Genomic DNA, 27708 nt, shown 5'->3' on the forward strand with positions numbered 1-27708 from the left:
AGAAAAAGAAACCCACAGAAGAAAGAAAGTTACTGGAAAAAATTAAGAGAAACTAGATTAATTCTCAGAAAAACCAAAGGGATAATCCTTCTAAAGTCTACCTTGGAATGGAAAAAAAATCCATTTATAGTACAACACCGTATCATCATCAGTATATCCCAGAATAAGCAAGGTAGGATGAAAAAACCACTATTTTTTACATGCAGCTCCACAGTAAAGAAGCATCTGTCAAGCATGGCAAATGCTTTTGTAATTAACAACTGCAATTTCAGGTAAGAAACTGAGATTTCCCATGACCTAGGTGTAACAACACTACCTTAATACATAAACTCTTCCTTTTTAGCAGGAAGACTGAAAACATTCCATAGAAGGATTGAAAGACCTAAAATTAACATTAGAATTGTTATTCCCCCCCCCCCCCCCCCGAATCCATTACTGACTGCATTACCAGTAGTTAACCATAAGCTTTTTCTGTACACGAGATGCAAAACTTTTTGTAAAGATTTTCTCCAATGTTAAAAGTATTCAAGACTAGTTAAGTCGTTAAGTCTACTGTTGTTCACTGGTTCCACAGTGAAGTACTGTGATACTTTGTAATAGAAACATGAAGCTCTATTGACTGTGCAGTTAGAAAAACAGAAAACCAGAAAGTATTTTCAAAGACTTTTTAATCAAGTAAATGTAGGTAGAGACCAGCTTGTATAAGGGTGTTTAAACTTGCTGTTTGGACTTTGCGTAGTGAAGCTTTACAATACTAACAGGAAATCTGCAACAAAATAATTCATACGATCACAATCATGGAATGTCAAAAAGTTATGGGGAAGAACTGAAATTTAAACCAAACTGCTCATTATTAATTGGTCCTTATTATTGAAACACAAAATTAATTATCCCAGGAATACTGAAACATTAATCTTACAACTGAAGACAGTAACTGCACAGAATAGATGTTGAGCAAATGATTTAATGTAATGAGAGCTTTACAAAAGAAAATAGCAGCCACATATCATGTGGAAAAAAGAATGTGAAGTGTATGAAACTCAGTACTATGGATATGTCAACAGTTCCTTAAAATTAACATGAAGTTTACATTCTGTTAGGACTTATAAAATATTATTCATTGTAGTTAAACATAACACAAAACCCAGCATCTGCTTGCCTGAGAGATTAGCAGGTACAAGATACTGAAGCTTGCAGCATTTAGTTTAACAAAGAATATGATCTAACATACAACTCATGAAGCTCTATGCACAGTTTGCAGTTCTGTATAGAACAGATCTGAAGCAGAAGTTTAGCAGAAAGTGAGGATGGGCACATAAAAGAAATTAGGCAACACAAGACTTCCAGACTCTCAGGGGAATTCACAAAGTTTCTGCAAGACTGAGATTTATTGCCCACTTACAAACAACAAATGGTAATTACAAGACAAATATAATAATTAAACATAAAAGCTCTGGAATTGTACAAAGATACTAATTTCTTGTGGTTGAGATGCATTGTTAAAAACAGTGCTAGCTGAAGGGATCTTTGCAAAGATGCAATGCAATCTCCTGCAGTTACAAGGGGACATGGCTGAACAGGTAAGACACAGATTCACCATTGTGTGTTCTTCGAATTGCCTCAGCCAGGATCATGGAAATGTCAATAAACTGAAATAAAATTCAAGAAGAAAGTTTATATTTATTTTTCTTGGCATTGCATAAACATATGAATATTTATTCAATTTACAGTTGTGCTTGTACCTCTTCTAGGAAGTAAAATAATATTAAAGCATAGGTACTTAACAACTGCATTAATGCAACATAAAACTAAAAGATTGAGTAAGAAAGCATTGAATAGAATTGCTGCACAGACATATTGCTGAAGACTTCTGGCAGAGGGCATGTTGTCAAAAACCACTATTCTAGCCATCAGATGGCAGTGTCCACTTGACACAAATACAGTTTAAGGGAAGTATAACTTAAGTGCTTGCCTTGTTTCAATAAATGCCAAAAACATTTTAAGCTTTTAAAAAACTCAATATTGCATTAAAAAACCCAATCTTTTATGCTTTCCTTCATTCTGTACTAACGAAAAACTCCATAATGGACACAGGACTTCGCAGAACAATCTCATTTAAAAGCTACTGACACGTCAGCTTTGCATTTTCAGTTTGGTTTTTAAAAAGAAACTTGTAATTGTTATTTTGAGCATTTTCATTAGTTATTTAAGAAAAGCACACCATCTAAGATTTCTGTGGCATCCACAATAACATAACTGAAGTTTCTACATACAAATATTGTATGATTAATATTGATAAAAAAACCCAGCCAATTTTACATTTGCCACTCTTTCACAGTCAAGCATACTCAATCTGTTGTAAATACCCAATATTTTGCAATACTCTACTACCAGAATCCCCTTAAAACAGCTCTTTAGCATGCTTTAAGCAAGATGTTCTGCAAACTACATTTCAGAATATTGTTTTCTTCTCAAGGCACAAATTCTAGCATCAGTGAACAGCAAGATGCAATTCCAGAGTTTGAGCAGATGACAAAACCACCACTGTACCTGAATTTTTGGGCAGTGTTTCATTTTCTCTTCCTGGGGGATTGTATTAGTTACCACAACCGCCTCAAATGATGCATTATTAATCCGAGAAATAGCAGGACCAGAAAAGATGCCATGAGTAAGAATGGCATAAACTTTAGTAGCTCCAGCAGATACTAACCTGTAGAACAGAGGAAAAATAAGCTGTGATACATGTTTACATACACTACTATAGATGAAACCACATACAGAGCTCTCTAAAATACATGTTACACACAAATTTCTCCTGGAAGCTACAGGAAAAATGTAAGTATCTACAAACTAATTCAGAGAATTTTTAACTTTTCCAGGTTATACGAGTAAGTCTCTCAAAAAAAACCACCAAAACAGATGAATGCCAATTAAATAAAAAAGCTGCCATAAGTAGGAATGATACCAATATAAAATGCTGCACTTTTGACCGTATCAGCACAACACAACTGAATTCCAGCACAAGTTTTCTATCTTAATCAGGCAAAAATGAAGTAGGTTGGATGGCAGTATTCACAAATACTGTGCTTTCATTTTGTGTACCGTTATTTTAATTTGGAATTCAAACAATTCCACTTGAAAAGAGTTTGAGGAACAAGAAATATTAATGATTAAAAGCCTAGCTTTACTGCAAGCTTGTGGGAAGACATGCTGCTGATCCAAGCATGTAGTGAAATGATGCACCACAGTAGGAAAAAAAAAAGTATAAATCACAGAACTAGAACACCTTGTGAATGAGTCAACCTCTTAATTTAGTTTTGACTGGCCTCTCTGCCTCTGTATGCTCAGCTATGTCCTAGCTCCTTTCTAAGTCTTACAAACGAAGGCCCTGAATAGTGATACTTTATCAGATCATAGTACAAACACATTAAGATAGGAGGAGAAACAAAACAGAAACATCATCTCATTTTGAATGACTCACCAGAATCCGAAGTTTTCTGGTCAGTCTCAGCATTACATTTAGTAACTGCCACCTACAAGGAAGATGTACTACAACAGGGTGCATACCGAGGGTGTGTACTTAAGTTCATACTTAAGCAAGGTGATCTGCTGGATCTGAAAATACATTTCTTGGTTCATCTACTTACATACGTCTAGGCTGCTACGACAAAAAGAGGTCTAAAGTAATTGGGTGAGCAAGCCTAATTAAGCACGAAGTACATCTCACCTAGATTTGACATTAATGAAAAGCACTACTTCAAGCCAAGAGCATGATACAAGGCAGCCTCACTCACACAAAAACATCTGTCTTAGCAAACACTGCAGGTACATTGAAGGTTTCTGATTGTTTTAGAACATGCTCTCTAGAAATTTCCTGTAGATAAATAAAGTGCTTCTTTCTTATCAGGAAAGAAAGGCCCCTTTTTGACATGAATTAACTTCCTCTATGCACAGGAGTATTAAAAAAAAATATTTCAAAAAAATCACTGGGTAGGCAATTTGTGGGTTTGATCTACAAAGGGCACAGCCTAGAAACATGATTTGGGGTCTGATGCAGATTAGCATGCAGATAGCAAACAACTGTACAACATCTCTTTGCAAAATTCCATCAGATTTCCATCAAAGTAAAAAGAATCACAAGACTATATGAATCCCTCTACCACAAGTTTTTCACATCCTTTTTATCTAGATGCAAACAGCAAGCCTGCAACTAAAGACTGTAGACTCAGGGGACTTCAAACCACCAACAGTAGTATCTGGCACTTAAGCTTTACCCTGTTGCTTTGACACCATTTCCCACAGCACACTCCTGGAGAAACTGGCTGCTTACAGCTTGGACAGGTGTACTCTTTGCACAGTAAAAAGCTGGCTGGAGAGCTGAGCCCGAAGAGTGGTGGCAAATGGAGTTAAATCCAGTTGGTGGCCTGTCATAAGTGGTGTTCCCCAGGAATCAGCACTGGGGCCAGTTCTTTTAAATATCTTCATCAATGATCTGTTGAGGGGAGAGCACACCCTCAGCAGATTTCCAGACAACACCAAGTTGGGCACTAGTGTTGACCTGCTTGAGGGTAGGAAGGCTCTGCAGAGGGATCTAGACAGGCTGGACCGATGGGCCAATTGTAAGAAGTTCAACACTGTTAAATGCCAGGTCCTGCACTTGGGTCACAACAACCCCACACAGCACTACAGGCTTGGGGAAGAGCAGCTGGAAAGGTGCCCAGCAGAAAAGGACCCGGCAGTGTTGGTCAACACCAACCAACAGCGTGCCCAGGTGGCCAAGGCAGCCAACAGCATCCTGGCTTGCATCAGAAATAGTCCAGAGAGCAAGACTAGGGAAGTGACTGTCCCCCTGTTCTCAGGACTGGTGAAGCCACACCTAAAATACCATGTTCAGTTTGGGGCCCCTTAACTACAAGAAAGACATTGAGATGCTGGAATTTGTCGAGAAAAGGGCAATAAAGCTGGTGAAGGGTCTGTAAGATAAATCTTATGAGGAACAGCTGATAGAACTGAGGTTGCTTAGTCTGGAGAAACGGAGGCTTGGGCGAGACATTCTCGCTCTCTACAGCTACTTGCAAGGAGGTTGTAGTGAGGTCATGTTGGTCTCCTCCCCCAGGTAAGAAGCTATAGGACAAGAGGAAATGGCCTCAAGTTGCACCAGGGGAGGCTTACATTGGATGTTAGGGAAAATTTCTTCACCGAAAAGTTTGTCAAGCATTGGAATAGGTTGCCCAGGGAAGTGGTTGATTCACCATCTCTGGAGGTGTTTGAAAGATGTGTAGATGTGGTACTTAGGGACATAGTTTAGTGGTGTACTTGGCAGTGCTAGGTTAACAGACAATGATCTCAGAGGTCCTTTCCATCCTAAACGATTCTATGACTCAAATAGAGTCAGGCAGGAAGTACTATATGGACCCATCTTGGATGCAAGAGTATTTCATACCCTCAACAGTGTCTACAAATATGTTGGACAGGAACGTAAATTCAAGATGCTCTCAGCTGACACATACCAGCTTTAGAAAAGATTACATCCAAGAGTAGCAATGCTACAGTAAATGTTCAGCAACATCAATTTAACACATTTCCGTGTCTTTCTCCTCAGCAGTTCCTTCCCACTTCCAATGTGCACTATTTACAATCATACGGGGGTGGGCTTTGCTATAAACAATATCAAAATACAGGATCTTTGAACAGCAGATTTAAAACCTGAGGACTGTGGGCAAGTTTAGATTGCAGTCGACCTCCTAAACCAAAATTGGTAGCACAGATTTGGATATGCATGGAAGGGCAGGAGCACTTTAGTCTAGCATTGTTCACCTGTAATACCTCACACTTTCTTAATGAATTTCAGCCCATTCCTCCATTTTTTTCAAAACTATTTTGAAGCTAGAGTTGCTGCCATATATATCGCCAACAATAGGAAGAATGAATCATTTCAGGAATCTAGAACTTTTTTTTTTTAAGGCTACAGACATTACCAAAGTTCAGTGCAGTCAAAAATGCCAACTTCTGTGGAAAAACTATACCACCACCCTGAAAGCCAGGAAAAACTATACCACCACCATACCAGCATAAAGCCAGCTGGAAAACCATAACATAATCCTTTCTACTTAGCACTGCTAGAGCTTCAGTGAAGCTAGTGGGCCTACATCCACATGCTGTGCTCCAACAAGTGGGCTAACTGGAAAGAATCCAGAGGGTATTGATAACAGAGCAGAAGTCTAGAAACTATGTGGAAAGACTGAACAAACTAAAGTTACTTAGTCTAGAGGGGAATGAGAACACTCAACTAACTTCCAGACACAAGTCAGGAAAATTTATTCTCACCTCCCAGGATGAAAAGTACAAGTAGTTTTTATAAGGAAGACTCGCATTAAAGATTAACATTAAACATGCATTAAACACTGGGGAGACAATACTTTCCAATATTAAATCAAGTAAAGCTTTGTGAAAGATTGCCTAAGGAAAGTGGAAAGGCTCCATGATGAAGTTCAAGAGAATGATTTTCTGTCTTTTCTGCCTTGGAATTGAAAAGTGTGCTAGATGGCCCAAGTCCTTTCCAAGTTCTATGACTTCGTATTTATTCTGTCCTCTTTCTAAACACAGATAATGTATTTCTGTAAATATTTTCCCAATTCCATGTTCTAAAGAAGGACACAGCTTGATCACAATACTGTGACCTATAGACACAAGGATCAGAGACAATTCATGCTACAGAGGTCAGGCTGGGTTATAAGCATACAGGACACAGCAACTGCTTTCACCAGCTGTCTGAAGGTTACCGTACATCAAGACAGGGGGCCAGTTCATAATACTACTTACTTGTCTGCTGCATGACATATTGTGCCACATGTGTCAGCCATATCATCAACAAGAATTGCCACTCTGTCTTTCACATCACCAACCAAGACCATTCTGTCCACTTCATTTGCCTTCTTTCTTTCTTTATGAATGAGAGCAAATTCCACATTCAGTCTGTCAGCAATTGAAGTAACCCTAAGTTACAGGAACAAATACACATTTAGGGTTTTCAAAGAAAGAACAGAGCCATACATCTGCATTTGTCATAAAACACAATTTTTAAGTTTCCTGCTGTCAAACTACTGCAGCACAAACTTCTGCAACTAGTAAGACAGGTTAGCAGCAATCTTAATTCACTGCTAATAAATACAACCAGAAAGACATACTCCAGAAATCGTGTTTTGTTTTGCTTTGGTTTTTATATTGAATTGACTTGGGTTTTCTGTCATTAAGTGCCTAGCTTTGAAAATATTTTGTTTATTCACAAGCTTTTATTAAACTGCCGAAATACCTAGTCACACTAGATAAAGTAGAGTAGCCTCAGTTCTAAGCCCACAGCAGCGCGTACTTTAACATCCTAACTGAAAATACCATTGTAGAAACATGAAATAAAACCAAAGAGAAACCCAACAAGCAAGTTAATAGTGACTAATTCTTTTAGCAGCACTTGACTAGTAAGCAAGTAGCTTACTTCATCAGTAACTCTCTTAGCATACATCTGCTTGACAAAGATCTTTTAAAACTATTCAGGGTGACCACTGGTGGCCAGACAAACCTCCAATAACAAATTTAATTTGTTACAGTCTTCCAATTGCTTTTCTCAGGTTATTTAATATGCCAGAGCTGGTAGGTATAGACACAGGAATAAACAATACCGTGCTTTTTCTGTGGTGCCACAGCCTTGTAGTCTGTTTTTTTAGACTACATTTAGAATGTCGTTAACAAGGTTATTAACATGCACAGTTAACAGGGAATACAGTTTTGTTTCTCTACCACTTAAATATGAAGGAATTGTTAGTTACTGTATTTCAACAACTGGGTGACAAACAAAAACCTCAAATGTTTGGGCATTTTTTAAGACAGTGCAATTTCATATCAAATCTCAATACATCCAAGGCATTAAGATAACTATGGAATCTGCATATCTTGTTTCAGTAATGAAATTTAATAAGCTGGGTAAAAACACCAAACAAATGGTAAAAAAAACAAAAAAGAATTCAGGTATTTTAAATGAGCTTTTTTCTTTTATTTCTTTGATGTTTAGGGATTTAAAATTTAAGACAAGCTTTCTTCATATTCTATTCACTTTTCATTAACCCAATAATTATTTTTAAGGTCTACATGTTTTAAATGGAAAAGCTAAACCATTTTCTTTACATTACTGGACATGAAAGAGAAGCTGTGATTATACTGAAAGCAACATTATCCCCTACTTCACCAGTAACTGCTCGATTGCATTACAACAGAAAGTTACCAAAGATAGACTCCATCTATGTTAAATAGAGTGACAGTGGTCCTCAAACACCCCCACCTCCACCCACCTCTCTTACAAGCAACTTAATGTACAAATATTTTGTAGGGGAAAAAATGCTGTCTTATTTGAATTCTTAGCAAAGGCTGTATTTTGTTTAACAAACAAAACAAAAACAAAACCACAAACAAACAACTGTGGAAACAACAGTATCCAGATAGGAACAAAGAAGTTTAACTGACAGTCATCCGAGTTTTAGAATGCTTTCCCTAGTTTATATTCTTCACATCTTTACCCTGGTTAACCTAAAAGAAAACAGCTATGGAGTTCTAATCAGTCTTATTTCCTTATTAATTATTACAACATGAACACTCACAACAGACCCAAGGACTTCAATTAAAATCAAACTGTGACGGTCTTTCACATTTTCCCCCCCCTACTACATTTCAAACATTTAAATTATTACAGGCTCACATGATTCTTATATCATTTGCCTTGGCTCCCATTCATTCTGTAGCAGCACCACAACCAATAAAACTTGAAAATAAGCATTTTGCCTTAATGGCATGGTTTAATACCTCACCAGCCAGCATGCTTCTGAGCTTTTGCATTAGTTTATACTCAACAGATACCATACAAAGGACAGTCTGCTAAATGAATAATGCATGCTGTGAATGAAGAAGCACTCCAATGAATTAACTTCTCTATTTTTACCTTTTGCCACTCAAACCAAAACTTTACTCTCTTTTTCTGGTATCCACAGCGCACAACTTGGGGTCAATAGGTTTACAGCTGGAATGCAATAACGTAATGAAAAAAGAAACAACTCAAACAAGCTCTTACCTAAGTGCCAGCAGGTACAGTGGGGACAGGCCATATGATTTGACAGAGAAGGGAAACTTAGGCAATTCCAGAGTGAAGCAGGAAGAGATGCAGCAACTGGACTAAAGAAGCAAGCAGCAGGAAAAAAATCTCTTCCCCCCTGCAGAGGGATTCAGCTAATGAGGGCATATCCAGGGAGAGAGAAAAAGATTTTCTTTAGACTATAGAAAGCTCCTGGATGTTTTCAAGCACGAACAACATAAGAACTAGTTGCTCTGTTTTTACAACGCAGTTGGATTCATCAGTGATGTATCCTATATCTTGCACAATTCATAAAGGAAAAAGATAACTAGACAAACTAGTTCATTAACCACTAACCGTATGGAAAACTGATTTTTTAGGCTTGTATAGTACCTTTTTGCACCACCTGCATCAGGTGAGACTATGATACAGTTTCTCCACTCCAAAATGTTCTCTTTAATCCACTGCAGCACCGCAGGTTCTGCATACAGGTTATCTACTGGAATGTCAAAGAAACCCTAGTCCGAAAGGGAAAAAGAGTTTTATGAATATATGTTTATGTCTTACCTGGAAGAAAGACAAGGGAAATAACCGAGCCTTTGACTACCATACATGATAGTATTTTACACTGACTTCTGATATTACTACGAAATGCAGCAGAAGCTAGACAAATACTAATGTCTCTAAGCATGTCACCCAATAGTAGTGAAATAGAGAACATCTGTTCTCAAATGATAGAAAAGATGATCACCTTCAGGCACTCAAGCAAAATTATGCTTCTGAAAAGCTCTCAAAAAAATCCAGTGAGTAATACTCAACTTCGATAAATTTCAACTGCTTGACATTCAGTGTTTCAATATGAAGATTCGAGTTAGTATTACTTGAGCAGCAGAAATGGAATCTTACTTTCTGTGCAAGTTGTAACAAGAAATCCCTATTAAGCCACGAATGAAACTGCTTTTTATTTACATGACAGTCATACAGCATAATAGAAAATTCTGATTAAATAGAATACCAGAACTGGAAGAGAAGATATTTTCTAGAAAAACAAGGTATCTTGAAAGGAGGTACACCTGAGAATGATAAACTATGTTTGCTCTGTGTCTGAGTAAGCCAGCCTCTGTCTCCACTTCTCTTAAGAGAATATCGTTCCCTTGGCTGTAACAACAAAACTATCTAGAGCAATACCATAATCTCTGACCAGGCCCAGATTAAGAGAACATGCCCCAAACCAGTATATTTTATGTTCTGGACTTTGCAAATTCTATTGAAGACTCCAAGGCACAGGTATTCGAAATGCCTGCAAAATCACCCCATAAAATCAAGGCTGGTCTCTTTCAAAAAGGGAATTCAATTAGAAACAGATAGCGAGACTCTGGACCCTAAGAATTTCACTTCTGTACATAGCCTTTCACAACAATGAGAAAACCCCAGATAGTTAATACTAGCCTTTCACATTAATTCAGTAGAGCTCCTAGCCACTGTTAGTAAGAACTGACAGTTACCTGGATCTGAGAGGCATGCAAGTCCATGGTGATGATGTGGTCAGCCCCTGCAACTGACAGCATGTTGGCAACAAGTTTTGCAGAAATTGGAGCACGACTCTGAGGAATAAAGCACAAAAGTTTAGGTTTTAAAAAGATGCCAACTAGAAGCACAGTCAGAAAGTTAGCTACTTTTATTGATTTTTCCTTTAGAATATTTAGAACCTAGATATGAAGAGTTTCAGAACTATTGCCAAAGCAGCCTGTCAACGGCTGATCTTGCTACTAGGGTTTTGAAACTCAGCAAAACATTTCAGAATATCTAAATCAGTCTGCCTAATAATGCTTTGTAGGAAGTAGACTAAAAAGCAGATAAAATTTGGGATATCAATTCCCAATTCTATTGAAAACTTTTAGCTAGCTTTTCTATTACAGAAAGTCAGAAAAACTCCATTTCTCTAAGCCACTACCCTGTAATTAACATCCAACTCTCATGCAACTATCCTGTTCTAAAAACATGGCCAAAAGCGAAGACTGGGTGAACCCAACTTTTGACAGCACTGCTTTATAACACAGTATCAAGCACTCCTTCATGACACAGTAAAGCTTGTACCAGACCCATGTTGCAGGGGCCAGCCACCCCAGCCTATTTATTCTTTTTTGCTAATTCAGGCTTAATTGTTGGATGCAATTTGGAATCTAAAATTCCCAAAAGGGACAGAAGGGATGAAAAAAGCCAGAGAAGTGGAAAGAACAAAGAGCAAAAATCCAATTAGCAGAGTTAACGCCAATGTCCAGAACTTTTAAAAAGTGATAAGGATACAGAACAAACAGCAACATAAAGATAAGATAGATGAAAAATCATACCTGAAAGATACCTCATTTTTTTTGTGAGCAACTCCAAAGTTTTGTTAGGAGTTCTTTTATGCTCTGAAAAAAGTTATGCTGCTCTAGACAGCTTTCTTGGTAATAGAAATACTAAAAGAAGCCTCCTGTTTGGTTTTTGCCAGTCTTTAAATAAGGCTAATAGCTGGCAATAACATTAGCATGAAAGCACAACTGCTATTCAGAGGTTCCATCTCACTGTTAGACTTGGTTTTTGCTGGCACAGTATGCTCTCCTGCTACACCTCTTATCGAACAGCCTCATTCAGCTCTGCCTCCACCCCATGATACTAGAGTATCTTTACCTTCCTTCCACCAGTGCTCAAGGGCATAACTGAAAACAAGCTGAACCACTGCAAATTTAACCTGGAAGTTTTTCTGCCTATGTCATATCAAGGAGCCAGTATTTTCCTCAAAACATTTGCTAATTTAGGTGGAAACTTGGCATTTCTCTTTTTTAGCATGTAGGTTGCCAACATCCTTCCAGAAAGGAAACTGTAATATTGCAGTCTTTCCTATGGGTGGATCAAATTTAATCACCATCATTACAGAAATGCTTCATTTCAAAAACCATCCCTCCTGGTTTTGTGTTTCACAGAACATCAACACCATGGCATCTGTGTAAGATACACAGCAGATACCTGCAACAGCCAGTACTTCCCTAGATCTCTGCAATTCAGATGCACATGGCTTCCGTAAGAGTTTGCCAACATTAGTGCTTCAGCACAGACAATTTTCCAGCTACTGAGGACTATGCTGCTCCTCATTTAAATTCAGTTCCATAAGGCCCAAGTCAACCAAAGCTTTCTGGATATTTTTATTACTTGTAGTAAACTTTTGGTTTATGCCATACAGATTTCTGATCACTTCAGCTTGCCTCACCAGTACAAACTGACATTTTCAAGTTAGGCTTCAAAACATTCTCAAGTCTCTGGCAACATCTTATAAGACAAAGATTTAGTTTCTACTCTTTGGAGACTATCACAACGTTCTCCTATTAGCTCTTCACAAAGATCTGGTTTGATGCTACCGCTAAGCTGGACTAACAGGTGATGCTGAAACAAGTTGTTTACTCCCCTCCTTGTTCCACCCCTTCTTCCCAAGCTATACACTCCCACCACTTCCCTTGCACTGCACACCAGGACTTGCCTGGACCCACAGCACCCAGATGAGGCAGCTCAAATGGAAGAGAAGGGAAGATGGCAAACCAGGACCACCCCTTCTGTTAGAAACAGATAACTAGTTCAGGCTAGCTGCTAAAGGCAAATTATATTCTTCCCAGAACATGGTTTGCCATTTCCATTCCATCCAGCATACTGAATGTTGCTTTTATTTTTTCCCCATTTCTGTTCAACGCGAATACCACTTAGCTTGTCTCATGTATAATGAGTATCATCATCACAGAAAAAGCCACCCAAAATACTTTCCTGCATCAAATACTAATGTATACATTACCAGTTGTTACTTCTTTCAGCTGCTGGCCTTGCAGGCTGCCTTCCCAGAAGGAAAAACTTGAAGGATTTACCACTAGGTAACTTGTTTTAGCAGACATGCACACATCAGATTGCCTACGTGTTGGTAGACAGAGGGTCTTGGAAGGAAAGATAGCCAGACACCAATACCTGTTTCTCAAAACGGGCTAATAGGAGATTAAGACAAACGAAGTTTGCAGCTATCCGACAGTTTCCTTTACACAAACTTGTGCATTAAAAAAATACACATGTTCAAAAGGATTTGATTGCTTGCATACAAAATATTTGTGCTACAATACCGTCCAAATTGAAGATTTTTAAATCAAAGGAAGTATATTCACAGGAACCTCAGATAACCTGGCCTCATTATTCAGAAAGTTAGATGACAAAGGTAGATGAGAACTCAAGATTTTCTTTAACTTGAAGTTTGTAAGGTTTGCTTCTGATCAGAGAGGCAAGAACACAAGGAAATTCACAGTATTCATTGTTCCATTTTTTGACACAATTTGAGATTAATTTCAGAATTATTAGTGTAAAATGCAACATAACATTATGTACAGAAACTAAATTGTAAAAAAATAATCACTGAATTTTTAGTTCCTAAGCAAATTCCCCACTTACATATAATAAGTTGTATAAATGATTTCTTCCTTTGTGATGCATTACAAATTTATTCACAATTCCTGAAATTACCAGGGGCAGGGGGGAATCCACAAAGCTAATATTAACAACCTCACAAGAGTAACTATGCAAAGGACGCATAGCTGAATGTGAAAGTTGTCCACCAAGATTAAAGCTCTGTTGGCTTTAAGCATCTTATTACATTGTCTTGCTCAAAATGCAACACATGCATACTGAAAAAATTTCCAAGAAACCCTTAATATTTATAACTGGAACTTTCACTTCCAAGAAAGCCAGTTGTGAAGTGTATGGATACTGAATGTTCACTAATGTATTACCTAAACTTATTGTTTCAAAAATGAGATGTGCTTTGAAGCTTCAGAAGTTGACAGCCATTATCTTGAATGTCCAGATAAATTTTTAACTAGAGGCTAGGAGTCTTCTAGTAGCAAATTATTCCACAGCATTAATATCATGGCCTAGGTGAAACAACAAATCAAGAAGTGAAACAGAAAACGTTCCCAGTTATACATAATGTAACCCAGTAAGTTTCACCCTTTGAGGCCATATTAATGGAAATGCATAGCGTTAGATAAAAAAAATAAATAAGGATACCTACCCAACGCTCCACGGACCCCTTCTACAAATCAAAAAAACAAAGTTACATGAGCTGTAGAATACCAAACTCACCTGTCACTCTACTTTGAACTTATCTCAAAGGCATCTCTGCAGCATCCTACATAAATGTGTCCTGCCCATGGCTTTGAAGGTTAGCATGATTAGAGGATGCATGAATGCAACTATGGCCAAACACAGATACACCTGAGCTAATTTTAAATTAGCCAGCTTGTGTATCAGAAGTGTTCCAGTTTATGGCAGTACTTGACTGTGTCTAAGTTGATTTACCAACTTTTCTATGATTCTCAGCAAGCCTTTTTTTTTTAACCTCTGTTTCACATTTAAAGCTAGTTCAGGTTTAATGCTAGAATTTCCAGAGTAGATTACACAGGCCTTGTTCAGAATATGATTTTTTACTGCAAGACCCTTTCCTTAAATAAATAAATCAAGAGCACTTTCATTGTTCTCAGTGATCATAACTGCAAGAGGCATGAAGAATACAGGGTTATTTCAAGCAGCAAGTACTCAGTCTATTTAGTTCTTTATGGATTAATGTTAACAACTTAAATTCAAACCAGAAAACAGCATCCAGCGAGTGAAGATTACACTGCTTCAGTTCATGGTCAAGAAAACTACAGCAATAACTTTCTCCACAGAAAAGAAAACTTGTGTATAACCATAGGAAGAAAATGGCTGGCACTTCTCTGACACTTCAGGCAGCATATAAAGCTTGTGCACTCAACACGGGTCAAAGACCAAATGATGTGATGCAATCCAACAGCGGGAGGAAAGATCTCCCTGTCAATAAGCTGCCCAGTGCTGACAGCTATATTATAGCTTATTTTGCAACATGGAGGTCAACTACCAAGGTTAATTTCCAAAGATGGCAAACATTTTCTCAATTGCAAAACAGAGGTAAAAAAAAAAAAAAAAGAAATGGCTTGCCTAGAACTGCAGAACTGTGAACTATTCTAGAGAATAGTCTGGAACAACATTCAAAATCTGTTAATCAAAACCACTTTCCTAGGCTATCCATCTTCAGATGCCATTTCTAAAAGACAGGATGCTCCTAGGTGGCATGCTGGGCGATTACACTACACTACAGGTTTTAAGTGTCTCTGAAGTCTGCCACATGGATTTTGGGTTCCCTTGACAAGGCATAACCTGGATGCATGGAAAACTCGGGACATTCTCATCCTTTTCCCACACCCAGAACTTACAGTATGGTCCAGCAGAATCTCCCAATATCAATTTGGAAATCAAACCATAGTGAGATGCTTTCCTTCTTTTTCAGCACAACGTTTATTGCTTCCCTTTCAAGCTCTTTTGATAAAAAGTAGTATTTCAGCTCTCCTGATCAAGGTAGAGCATTATTCAATACAAAACACAGCAAAAATGAAGAACTAGGAGAGCTAGGCAAAGAATATGGAGCTACTATCCAACTCCTGGATTTTATTTTTGGAAGTATAACAAGTGGGTTTTGATAATGTTAGTACGGTGTTAGAGAACCTGCACTTAAAGAGCATACCAGAAAATAACTTTTCTGTATTAAGCTTTGTTCTCAGACATCACAGGCTGAGCATTACATATTTTGTAATAGCCGCTATTATTTTTAGTTTCTGCATTACTTCTTAGTACTGTTATTTTTTTAAATATAACTAAAGAACAACAGAAGGGCTTTGGGGGGGATTTCCTTGAGGCCCAAAGTGAAAGGGAAGGGGCAGTCCATTTATGGAAAGTATCGGACAGGGGCAATTTTCCAAAGAGTTAACCATTGCAATTCATTCTTAAAAGCCAAATTCACATTTATTCTTGTTGGTTCTTTTCAAGTGAGTTTAGGTAAAAGTAATAGTCACACAACATACTAGAGGGTATTTTTGTATAGAGAGATAGGAAATTTATGTTCTGTATTTTTTAAAAAACAAACTCGTCATACAGAATTTGTTACTGTGGTCAGCTTTGCTGAACTGGTATATTCATCAGTTATGGCAGATCAAATTCAGGAAAAGGGCACTAAGATCAGAAAAGTTTTTACAAGTTTCCATAAAATTTTAGGTTTACATCTATAAAAATAATTACAGAAACAAAAGCTTCATTAATCTGCCTTGCAGCATAAAATAATGTTTATATTAATTACTGTTATGCATTGCAGATTTCATTAGTTCCTTCCATTTGGCTCTGTTCAACCATATAGGATAAACCTCACCTAAATAATGGTTACAGCACTTCAAATTTAGGATTCAATTCCATGCAATTAAAATGTTTAAAAGGGTGTACTCTCTTCATATAAAGAGGTAAAAACAGTAAAGCTAGAAAAAGCAGGAAAAACAGTCCCATAAGGTGAGATTTGCTAGCAGAGCACTCTGCAATATACCACACACACAGGACGTGCCTACTTTTTCAAACCGAAGGTATGTCAATTACCAAAACAAGCAAAAAATAATTTTTCTCACTTCATTTCACCTATAGATGAAATAATGTAACATTTTACCAAAAAAGGATGGGGAAAAAAGTGCAAATCTTTCAAATTACTTAAACATTTCTGAAAATATGTTTCATCTCCAGAAATTTCAAGTGAACAAGGTGAAAAAAAGCCTCCTGACATTACACGTGTCTTACCTACCTTGTCTTTCTTATCTTGTCTGGCATACGGAAAACACGGAATTACGGCAGTCACTCTGGAGGATGATGCAATCTTGCAAGCATTGATCATGATGAGCAGTTCCATTAAGTTGTCATTTATTTCTCCACAGCCACTCTGGATGATATACACATCTTCTCCTCTCACACTTTCACCAATTTCTACACTGAAAGAGCAGGAGAAGACCATTTAAACCCTTGAATAACTGGAAAAGCATTATTAAAGAACAGAAAAAAGTTTTAACAAGCTTTCATAAGATTATCTGCATGTAGAGTAAGATTTTTTTACAGCGATTTGGATAACTGTCCCCTTGATAAAAAGTCTGTTTCATCATAAGTCGGTTTAAAATTTATTTCAGCCTAGATAACTGTTTTCACAAGGTCTGCACAAACCAATGTGTAATTAAGGCTATAGCACAGATGCAGCTCAGATTGTTATTAAGTTTGATACTGCTTTTTTTCTTTAGTCTGTATGTTCTGTCTCCTTGCCATCTCCTTTGAGATGGTCATTTAAAGAATAACCTACATAAGTACAGAAACAACAGAGCCAACTTCAGAGCATTAAATACTACCTGCATCAAAATACCTCCTTAAAAAAGGCAATTTTTTTCTGTGATAATTGAGATGTTAGCCAGTTTGAGAAACTACTGTATTTTAGAAGAGAGAAGTACCAAACCACAGCCCCAAAACAGAAAACTGGTTAAAATTTACAACATGATGTCCAAGTATTTTTTTTTTTCCTGAATTAAAATCTTAGAGAAAAGCCAAGGACTGCTCATCAACAGCTCACCATGACTCAACAACTCTCAGGGTCTGTCAGTTGTTTTATTTGCTCTAACTGTGCTTACATACTTTGGTTCCTTATACTACCAGTTATTTTATTCTTCCACAGATTTCAAGGCAAGCTCTGGTACTGATCACTGCTCACATCACAGAATTAAAAAATTAAACAGAGCTTACAAATAAACAGGAAAATTAAAACAAATCAATGTGGATTCTTTTTAAATTCTAGACCCAAGCAACAGAAATCTACTGTTGAACCATGCTAACTTTTCACACCCGTTACTCCAAAACGTACACATAAGAACGGCAGACTAACCTTCGTTGTTCCCTGAATCCATGCAAAACATAAGAAACATACAGACTTCCTAAATAATGAGGCGATCAGACCTTTCAAACCCACGTTTTGTCATGTTTGTCTTAATTATTAAATGCTAAAAGTCTTGGGCCCTTATTTAAAAAGTTGCATCTTTAAACAAGACAAATAAGCAAAAGCTTCTAGCTGGAAACCATCCAAATGGCCCAGATGTGGGTAGAATAATTTCTCTGATGGGTCCTTCAGTGCTGAAGCTTGTTCTAGTCAAACACAGTCCAAACAGCTTCCGTATACCAGCTTTCGGGGTGCTGTGTAACAATCATTAGCTTTCTGTAGATACAAAACACAGAAAGGAATTTACTGCTTAAAACCTTAGTGACATGCAAACATCTGATTTATTACCATCAAGATAGTTGAGTCCATGCTCTCAGCTCCCCTACTTGACTCCTCTGCAGTCCCACACAAGCCATAAAAAACATCCTGTCATAACTTTTCTCCTTAATTGAATACATTTTTTTGCCTGAGAATGCTACTAGCAGGATTTCTTAAGGCCAAAAGAAAGCAAAACATCTAGCAAACACCAGGATCTCTGGAAGTCCAGAGGTGGTCAAGGACAGTGTCATTTGCAGATATGTCAGTGTTAATCCAGGAAACCTTTTGGAGGCTTTCATTATGGCACAAAGATGCAAATTTTTGGTCATAAAGCTTAGTTCCCTGTCCAAGATTTTGATCAATAGGGCTGTTAAGAGAAAACTGTTTTGATCAATGTATTTTCTTAGTTTGTTTTCCTTTTTGGACAACATAACAAATTCAGTAAGACATTTAAGTATATTCCATAAGGGGAAGAACTGGTCAGGCTTAATTAGAAGCCCTACCAAAACCAGTTCTGGTGTTAAAATACCAGAGCACCACCTCCCAGAAGAATAAACAAAACCTGTCATTGCTTCTGGATGCACAAATCCAGCTCCTCAGCTGCACCTCAAATGCTGTGTTCAGGTTTGAGCCGCTCACTGAAAGACAGACATCAAAGTGCTAGAGCGTGTCCAGAGAAGAGCAATGAAGCTGGTGAAAGGTCTAGAGAAACAAGTATTATGGAGGAACAGGAGCGAATTGGGGTTGTTTAACCCCAAGGAGGCTCAGGGGAGACCTTATTGCTGTCTATAACTAGCTGAAAGGAGGTTATAGTGAAGTGGGAGTAGGTCTCTTCTCCCAAGTAAGAAGCAATAGGACAAGAGGAAATGGCTTAAAGTTGTGCCAGGAGAGGTTTAGATCAAATATTAGGAAAAATTTCTTCACCAAAAGGGTGATGAAGCATTGGAAAAGGCTGCCCAGGGAGGTGGTGGATCACCGTCCCTGTACGTGTTTAAAGAACACATAGATATGATACTTAGGGACATAGTTTAGTAGTGGACTTAGCAGTTCTGTGTTAATGGTTGGACTTGATCTCAAAGGTCTCTTCCAACCTAAACGATTACCATGATCCACCCACTAGCTAATGGGCACAGCCTCAATCATTGTTACAGGTCCATCGTTACTGTTATAAGGACTCTAAAAAATGATAATCACCACTGGACATGGCACACAGACCTGCTTAATAACAAGTGTCACATACCAGCCCTTTGGAAAAGGTCCAAAGATGACCACCACCGCATGCAAAATTCTATGGCACCTCTTTCAACTCAGAACTGTGAGGTTAGACTCCAGTTCTGGAAATCAAACTAGGAACCATTACAAAGAAGAAGAAAGAAGAAAAAGCCTAAGAAGAAAACACTGTCAATTTTCAGGGGAGAATGATATTGGAGTGATAAAGAAGGGCAGAATAAGTCATTAGTACTCAGGGAAAAAAGTAACCAAAAGTTTCATAGACACATTATGTAACAGTAATAGAAAAAAAAAAAACAACTTTGCTGAATGACAAAAATAAGTGATCCTGTTGCTCATTATAAAACCACAAAGAACACTGAATTACAACACTTGGAGTTGTTTTGCTCCTTTAAAAAACCCAGTCATTTCTAAGCATACTGCTAAGAAATAACAGGTTTCAAAATGTCAGGGAATATACTCCGAGATAAATATAGATCTGGTTAATACAATGAACCTGAAGCGATCCTTCTTCAATTGCCATTAATTACTATCTTTTCAGTGAACTTAAGCTAGCAATAACTTTTTCATCTTGTAAACAACTTGAAAAACAAAAATGCTACTACTTTCTTTCTTGATGCATTTGAAAAATTTTTGGTTATGCTTTTCAGGCCAGAATGACATACTTATTTGGCACACAGAAATATGAAAGTATGTGCATAGGTATACAGAAATACCATTTCTAGTGGACACAGAAGTTACATACAGACTAAACTAAATCAAGCTTAAATTAACACCTGCATAGCACTTGGGTAAACATGCCAGAGAATAGCATAATGTAATTATTGCACAAAGATCTCCTCCCAATCAACTGGAGATAGCTGTGCAACAGATCAGCTTTTCCCATCTCTCATCATCTACCTTCTCAAAGATCGGTATTGAGAAATATTGTGTCTGCTGGTTGAGTTTACACATAGCTGCCTATTTTACCTTCATTGAGCCACACAGTAAAAGATAACTAGTCATTGTGTTGCAAGTATTTCATCAGACGTAGCCTGTACTAACCCCGCTGGATTTTTTTGGGATGGATTGGGGGTTTTTTCTGTTAGTTTTTCTTTGGGGGGAGGGGTGCAGGTAGTGGTTTGGGGGTGTGTGTGTTTGTTTTGGGGTTTCTTTTGCATTTTTTCAGGGTTTTTTCCTGTGGCTTTTTTTTTTTTAACATGTTCAGCTATAACACAGGCAAACAGTAAGATACTATAAACTACAGTATCAGATATCTGAGGTATTGTACCTCTAATATCTATTAGAGAACACTAAGTTAACAGCAGTCAAACTTTGCAGCAGTTACTAACAACATTACTACTAAATTCCAGTTAGACCATCTATATCATGACCCATTAACTGTTAGTGGGGTTATTTAAACAATTCCACATAGCAAGGACACAGAGAAAGGACACAAGAACAAGCTCTTACCTCAAGATTACAAGCTCTGTTTGTTTTATGCAATTGAATCAAATTCAGCTATTTGGTAACAGTTTAAATAAACTTCTCGTTCAAGAAGAGTCAACATAACCTGTGCATTAAAAGCCCTGACACCACACAATTAGGTTTTAAATTAAAAGTTACAGAAATTAATAGCCCACAAAAGTAATTAACTTTGAGCCAGTTGCTTGGAATCCACAAGCACAAGGGTCTAGTGGGAAGATACACATAAGACAGGACATGATGAAAAGCAAGTTTGGATGTTGGTATCTGCCTTCATCTTGCAAAGGCTGATTTGAGAGTTCAGTGTACTATGTAAAAACTTGGAAAGACTAGTTACCACAGATTAAGGCTAAGGCTTAAAACCCACTTATGTTGCAAACAAATTTCAATGGTTGAAGCATCTGTTAAACAAAATTCAAAGATCAGCTGTAACAGCAGACTCGGCTCCTTCTGAGCTAAATTTATAGTATGCTCCCAACAGAATTTACAGCAATGGGAATTTAAAATTTGTACATACTAACTAAAAACCCCCGACAAAACAGTTGTGGGCAAGCAGGGGAGTAAGTATGCAGAGCCAGATTTAAACGGTAAATAATGTAAATCCATAACTAGTATCCTGTTGAAATCATGCACTTAAAAGGGGTCTATGTACTTCTAAAAATAATTACAGCAGATTAAACTTCTAGCTATGCTTACAAGTAGTAAGATTTCTCAAGCAATTTAGGTACTGATAAAGTAGATGTGTACTTCAGACACTTTTAATTTCCAAAGAGGCCAAAATCTAAGATCTAGAGTCCTCATACAGTGTGCAAAACGAATCGATATTTCAAAGGTGATCAAAACCAGTCCACATGCTCAATTTGCAATCCTTTGAAACCCAGCCAACGGGCAGCACTAAGCAGAGGGTGTGTTTGACCTCTTACCTTTGGGAACGCATTTTGCAGAGTAGTCTTTTAACACAAAACCTCCAACTCACCGGGCAAATATTTTTAACTGCCCTGATGTGGTATAACAAAGCAGGTACTAGCAAAGCCCAAAACAACAAACAGTAAAAATGCCAGTTGGTTTTAGGTCTATAGGTATCCTATATCTCCCGGCACCCACAGTCTCCCTCAGCTCTAGGCTCTTCCAGCTTGAGTAACAGCTCCAAGACCAACCCCCAACTAGAGCTTCATTGACACTGCCCCATCCTAATGGTGGACACGGGCGTGCTAGGCAGCACAAGGCAGGAAATGCTTTCTCACACTCCACTCTGGCACACAGCCTGCCACCGCAAGAGGAAAACACCTTCACTTGAGCAGCTCTGGGTTAAGCCGTGTGTAGTCCAAAATGAACCCTCAGAAATTTGGAAACAGAAGTCTAACAAACCTGAACACCTGCAGAGAGTCTTCAAAGGCTGAGTACCAAACACTGCAGCTAAGGACACGTGGGATCATTGAGCGTGATTCAAATGGATTGTTTTTTGTTTGTAAATTTCAAGCATGTAGCACCTACTTAAAGATTAAACTTGCAAAGTATACAGAAAGGTCAATAAACTGCAAGCGTCAAGCCAAAAGTTTGAAGATTTTTTTGTGCCTTTTCTGATTTGGAGCAATGAAGAATGTGATAAATGGCCGCATTTACTGCACCTTCAATTCCCTATATAAACAAAACATGCAATCCAGAAGAAATTTTTATTTTGTTCAGCCAAGCTAGTAAAATCTGTTTCTGCAGTTTCTTCTTGCACACAACAGCGTGGGGGGGAGGGGGGGGAGGCAAAGGACACAGCTGCCTCCACTGTCACAGGCGGCACACAAAAACCCCAGCTGCCAATCACTTGCTCAGTGTCTGGGCAGTATGGAGTCACTTCACATCCCACTATATCCCTAATCTCTATGCTTTTAGCCGATTTAACACCAGTTAATCACCTGAGCTTGTTTACTCCACAATCAGGTGTCTGCAAAAACCATAACCATCTACTCCAGTGAGGGTGAGTAGCACACACCTCACAGCCCCTGCAGCAGCCAAACCCAAAGGAACCAGGGTACAAGAGATGTAGTGAGGTCATGCCTTATCTGAGATAACTGCAGAGAAGAGCTGGAGGATGCTGAAGAGAAGATGGGAGGGAAGTGTTACAGCCCAATGCTCAATTGTACTTCCCTGAGATATATTGCCAATATCAAAGTTTCCAGCTTTGCTCCTGATTTCTCAGTTCTTCATGGAATTGTTTTCATTACTCCACTTTGTGTGAAATACAGACTCACAGTGATCCTTGTAAAAATTCTCATTATAAAAATCAGCTATTTTTCCCCCATCTTCTAAGATTAAATTTTAGTCCAAGACTCCAGTTTTATTTATTTACTTACAAAAGGCCCTCATAACAACACAGCTTTTCCCATGCAGTGTCCCTTTGTACTCAATCCATACTTTCCTCTATAAAAGCATACACTTAATGTTTTTAATGTTTTAATGTTATAAAAGTTTTTTGTTTTAATGTTATAAAAGCATTACCCTTAATGAAACAACCCAGCTTCAGCAGCTAAATAAGGCTGTGCCAAATTCACGTGCCAGGCAGGACTCCAGTTCCCTCCCTCACAGATCTGTCAAGAAGATCTGCAAGCAGGCCTTCAGCCCATGAATCTGACTGGAAAGCCAGGAAGCTCACAAGAATGGATAGGAGCACTAACTTCTTCCACTGAGACCGATGCGTGTATGACTGTCACCTTTCACTCCAGTTTCCCCATTTTGCAAATAACAAGTATTTCAAGGACAGAATTAAAATAAATAGTCTTTAGAGAAGCAAACATACAATTTATTGTAAGAAAATACAATTATTAAAAAAGTGATGTCCGGTCAACAATATTTTTTTTTTATTAAATCAGCTGACTCACCAAATATACCTGCTTTGAGATTTAATTGTGTATCAACTATAACTAAATGCCATCTCAGTGTATTTGGAGACAATCTTGTGAAAAACTTCAGTGTTCAGTATCTGTATGCTTCTGTTGCATGTCTGTCAGTTTCACGATGCTGAGGTTACAACAGCCATGCCTGTTTAAGAACTTCCATTCCTTTCCTCTTCCTCTAGCCTGCAAAACACTGCTGATGACAGTTGCTTGTGGGGTTTGAAAAAGATAAACTGACAGAGCCCCCAGTGCAGCCCTAGCATTTGCCAGATAAGGGAGAAGGTGCTACTCCTCAAGCTCCTACCATGACACCATAGCTGGCACTTAATTGACACACAAGCTCTGAACACTAAACAGAGTTATCTTCCATAACCAGACATTACTGAGGAGCTCTCTTGCTGCTCAGAGTTGCTGGACTTTGGTAGTTAGCTGAAGGAAAGCATTTCCATACAGTTTAGATAGAAGAAGGAAAAAAAAACCAGGGCAGTGGCCAAGTCTACCAGCAATTTCACTTACTTCCTCTAGCACAGACTACATTTCTGAGTTACAGACAGAGCTGCAAGACTGCTGAAAGGCTAAATCTGAGGGGAACTGGGATACTGCTAGAGATGCTCCTCTCGGTATACATTTTATATATATATATATATATAAAGCCCTTCTCATTTTAAATGTCCTGGAGTTGGGAATGTACCTGCCCACTTAGCTACAGCGCTTGTCAGGCATGGTCCTATCCCCAGCTAACCTTAGGGCACACAGCTTTAGTTCCTCAAACCTACTGACAACTGCTATGGACTGGGCTCTAAAGCTTGTTTGAGTTGAAATAACACAAAATGTTTAATGACTCTTCCCTCCACTCTATTCCGCAAGCCAGACTAACTGCAGTTCTCGACTAAAAGGTTTCCAGCTATGACACTCTGACAAGGATTTAAGCCTGAGGCTGCACATATTTATTAGTTTCGCCATAACTTACATTTATGTTTAAGGGAATGCTGCAAACCAGAGCTTTTAACAAAAGGTGAATCTTCTCTGCAGCTTGCTAACTTAACAGATCTGACAAAGCAAGAGTTTGTTGACCCTCGGGTCCAAGCTTATCTGTTTGCACTGGAGTTTGCCAGAGTGCCATCGGGAAGGTTTAAGGTTCTCTGAGCACTTTAACAATCATGTTCCAGTATTCTGCAATACTGCAAATGTATTTTGTAATGCCAATACATTTGTTTATAAATTTAAAAACACAACAAGAAAAAAAAAAGATTGTCCTAGATTATCTTTCTGTACATGCACACACCATGAAACTTTTCTATAGAGACTAAAAATCCAGATGCCTCAGGAAAGGACCACTACAGCATAAATCTTATAAACTGTAGGGGTAGTTTAATTTCAAACACATTGTTGAGGAATCCTCTTATTACTATTGCTGATTTTTTTCTTATGAAAATCAGTCTACAAAACAGGAAGGCCAAATCCTGAAATAAGTTGCTAAGGATATTGAAAAGATTACCCACTTAAAACATTACATAGTGGATACAACTGTCCTGGCTGAGGGGTTAAAAAAAAAAAAACAAAAAACAAACCACCACAACACCACCACCCCCCCACCTCCCCAAACTTCATTTTACAATCTCATAAGTATGGAGCAGTAGATGAAGAAAACAAAACCAAACATTTAAAGTGTTAAGGCATTTTAAGTTCATGAAAAAAAAAAAGGTCAAAAAAAGACATCAAGCCTAACTGGTCACTGTGTTGCAACAGAAGCAACCAGAAATAACGTTTAGATTAGAGCCATTCCTCCTATCTATACCACACTACATCCCTATTTGCCTAAGAAAATAAACTAGCACTACTAGATTAGCCAAACTACTGACATGCTGCAGTCACCACTACCTACTTGTTTAATGGCAGAGGCCAATACTGCATACCTGAAAAATTAGGTGAAATTATAAACTAAAGATTATTGTATGATGCAGCCTAGAATTTAATTAAGCCTCCTCACAAAATAAATATGCAAACTTTAGAGATAAATTTCTACCTTGGATGAAATCTAAATCAGTTAATCTCTCCTTAAAACACAGCAAACTGCAGAACCAAAGATAAGTGTGTCTGGGGAATAAACATTAAAAAAATTAGAAGTTAGCAAGGAAGTCATGCAACCAAATACACAAATTAAGTTTTATCATGCAGAAAAGAGATCAAAGAGCAATAAAGTGAGTATGGGGCTGGAATGACTTGAGAGAAGATTTAAACCTTCATTTAATCAGGAATGAATAGAAGAGTTAGTGTGCAAATATTAGGTTGCATAAACACCAATGGAAGAGGGTTTATAGTAATGCCAGTGAGCATAACTAGAACAAGAGCAATTAAACTGAGAATGCAAAAACGTAGACAGACTAGAAGGACAAGCTTTGTAAGAGCAGTTTTAGAATACACCATGTTAATCTTTCAAAGGAAGCAATGAAAACACGTTTGTTTAGGAGATTCAGAACAAGAACGGATAAAAACAAACAGACAGTAACCTCAGAGACTAGCCAGCTACTTCCACGTTTCAGGATCAGCTGGCAGCCAAGTCTCATACACCTATACAGAAAAACAGCGGCACAGTCTTACCAGCTCACGGGCTGTCACCTCAAATTAAAATTCTCCATTAAAAATGAGTAAATAAAACAGGTGGGTCAGAAAGCGAAGATGACAGACTCATAGAGAGGCAATATTAGTAGAAAAAGCACCAGCAAGCATATTCTCAGGGAGTCAGGGGGAGCAAGCTGTCCTCACGGTGTCACACAGGGTCTTTTGCACTGTTACCAGAGTCACTTTCTGCATTTGGCTGGCCGGGAACGCAACACACCTGCACTTCCAGCAGTCAGCCAAGGCCATCGTAACAACCGTACTACCCTCATGCGGGACAACAGCTTTGGACTGGGGAGGGAAGCTGCACAGGAGCTGGAATTGCTGCACCACACACCCCCGGCTGCTGATACAGAATAAAGACCCGCTGCAACAAAACCTGAAGCGCGATTCTTGCCAGGCTCCTTTTCAAGTGCCTGGCCCATCATCACCACCCTGCTCTTACGCCCACTCACACACAGAGCCGACCCAACTACAGAACCGCGCGATGCACTGCAACCCTAGATCAACCCAACCTAAAACTAAAAAGGTTTTATCTGTACGGCGATAAAGCTGCTCAGCCGTTCGGCCAGCCGCCCGCCAAGGGCGGGATGAACCCCACGCTGCAGACAGGCCGCCTGCAGCACCGCCACCCTCGCCCCCCACAGGAGGATGCTCTCCGCCTGCCCAGGGCCCGGGCCCCCGCCCCTCCTCCGGCCGGCTCAGCCCGAGCGAGCGGGACAGCTCCGGGGCAGCGCCGGTGCGCCTGGCCCCTCCTGCCGGCTCCGGGGAGAGGGGGGGGGCGGCGGCCGGGGACGAGCGCCGGGGGCCGGGCAGGACGCGCCTGGCCGCGCCGTACCCCGCGCCCGCCCCGGGCTGCCCACTCGCGGGCCGCGCCGCCACACCGCCCCGGCGGGACCCGCCGCCCGCGGGGGTGGGGCCGGAGCGCGCGCGCAGGTAACGCCGCGCGAGGCCGGCGGCCGGGAAAGGGGGCCCCGGCGGGGGCAGCGCCGGTGGCCGCGCGCGCCGCTCACGGCTGCCCGCCCCGCTGCGCCGCGCGCACCTGGTCTCCTGGTTGCTGAACTTCTTGGTGACCACCTTGCCCAGCTCCAGCCCCAGCCGGTCCGCCACCCGCTGGGACAGGTCGTGGTGGGAGCTGCCGCTGAACAGCACGATGTTCGGCATGGCGGGGGGGGGGGGGCCGGGGCTGCGGCGAGAACGGGAGAGAG

At 39.3% G+C, this 27708-nt stretch overlaps 1 protein-coding gene across 3 annotated transcripts; it reads right to left on the reverse strand.

The window, feature by feature from the left end:
- Nucleotides 1-651: 651 nt before the first annotated feature.
- On the reverse strand, nucleotides 652-27708 carry PRPS2 (phosphoribosyl pyrophosphate synthetase 2). 3 transcript variants are annotated; one of them, XM_056327431.1, is made up of 9 exons: nucleotides 26418-26463; nucleotides 18865-18940; nucleotides 16818-17001; nucleotides 14196-14216; nucleotides 10621-10719; nucleotides 9509-9633; nucleotides 6823-6996; nucleotides 2551-2710; nucleotides 652-1649 (listed from the first exon to the last, which is right to left on the reverse strand). In XM_056327431.1, the coding sequence occupies exons 1-9, from the start codon at nucleotides 26446-26448 to the stop codon at nucleotides 1557-1559; spliced, it is 963 nt and encodes a 320-aa protein (XP_056183406.1). In that variant the 5' UTR covers nucleotides 26449-26463; the 3' UTR covers nucleotides 652-1556. The 3 variants fall into 3 exon arrangements, with proteins under 3 accessions (XP_056183406.1, XP_056183405.1, XP_056183407.1); XM_056327430.1 differs by lacking the exons at nucleotides 18865-18940; nucleotides 26418-26463 and adding an exon at nucleotides 27543-27708; XM_056327432.1 differs by lacking the exons at nucleotides 14196-14216; nucleotides 18865-18940; nucleotides 26418-26463 and adding an exon at nucleotides 27543-27708.

This window comes from Falco biarmicus, chromosome 2 (genome assembly GCF_023638135.1).
Source record: "Falco biarmicus isolate bFalBia1 chromosome 2, bFalBia1.pri, whole genome shotgun sequence".
Taxonomy (NCBI): Eukaryota; Metazoa; Chordata; class Aves; order Falconiformes; family Falconidae; genus Falco; species Falco biarmicus.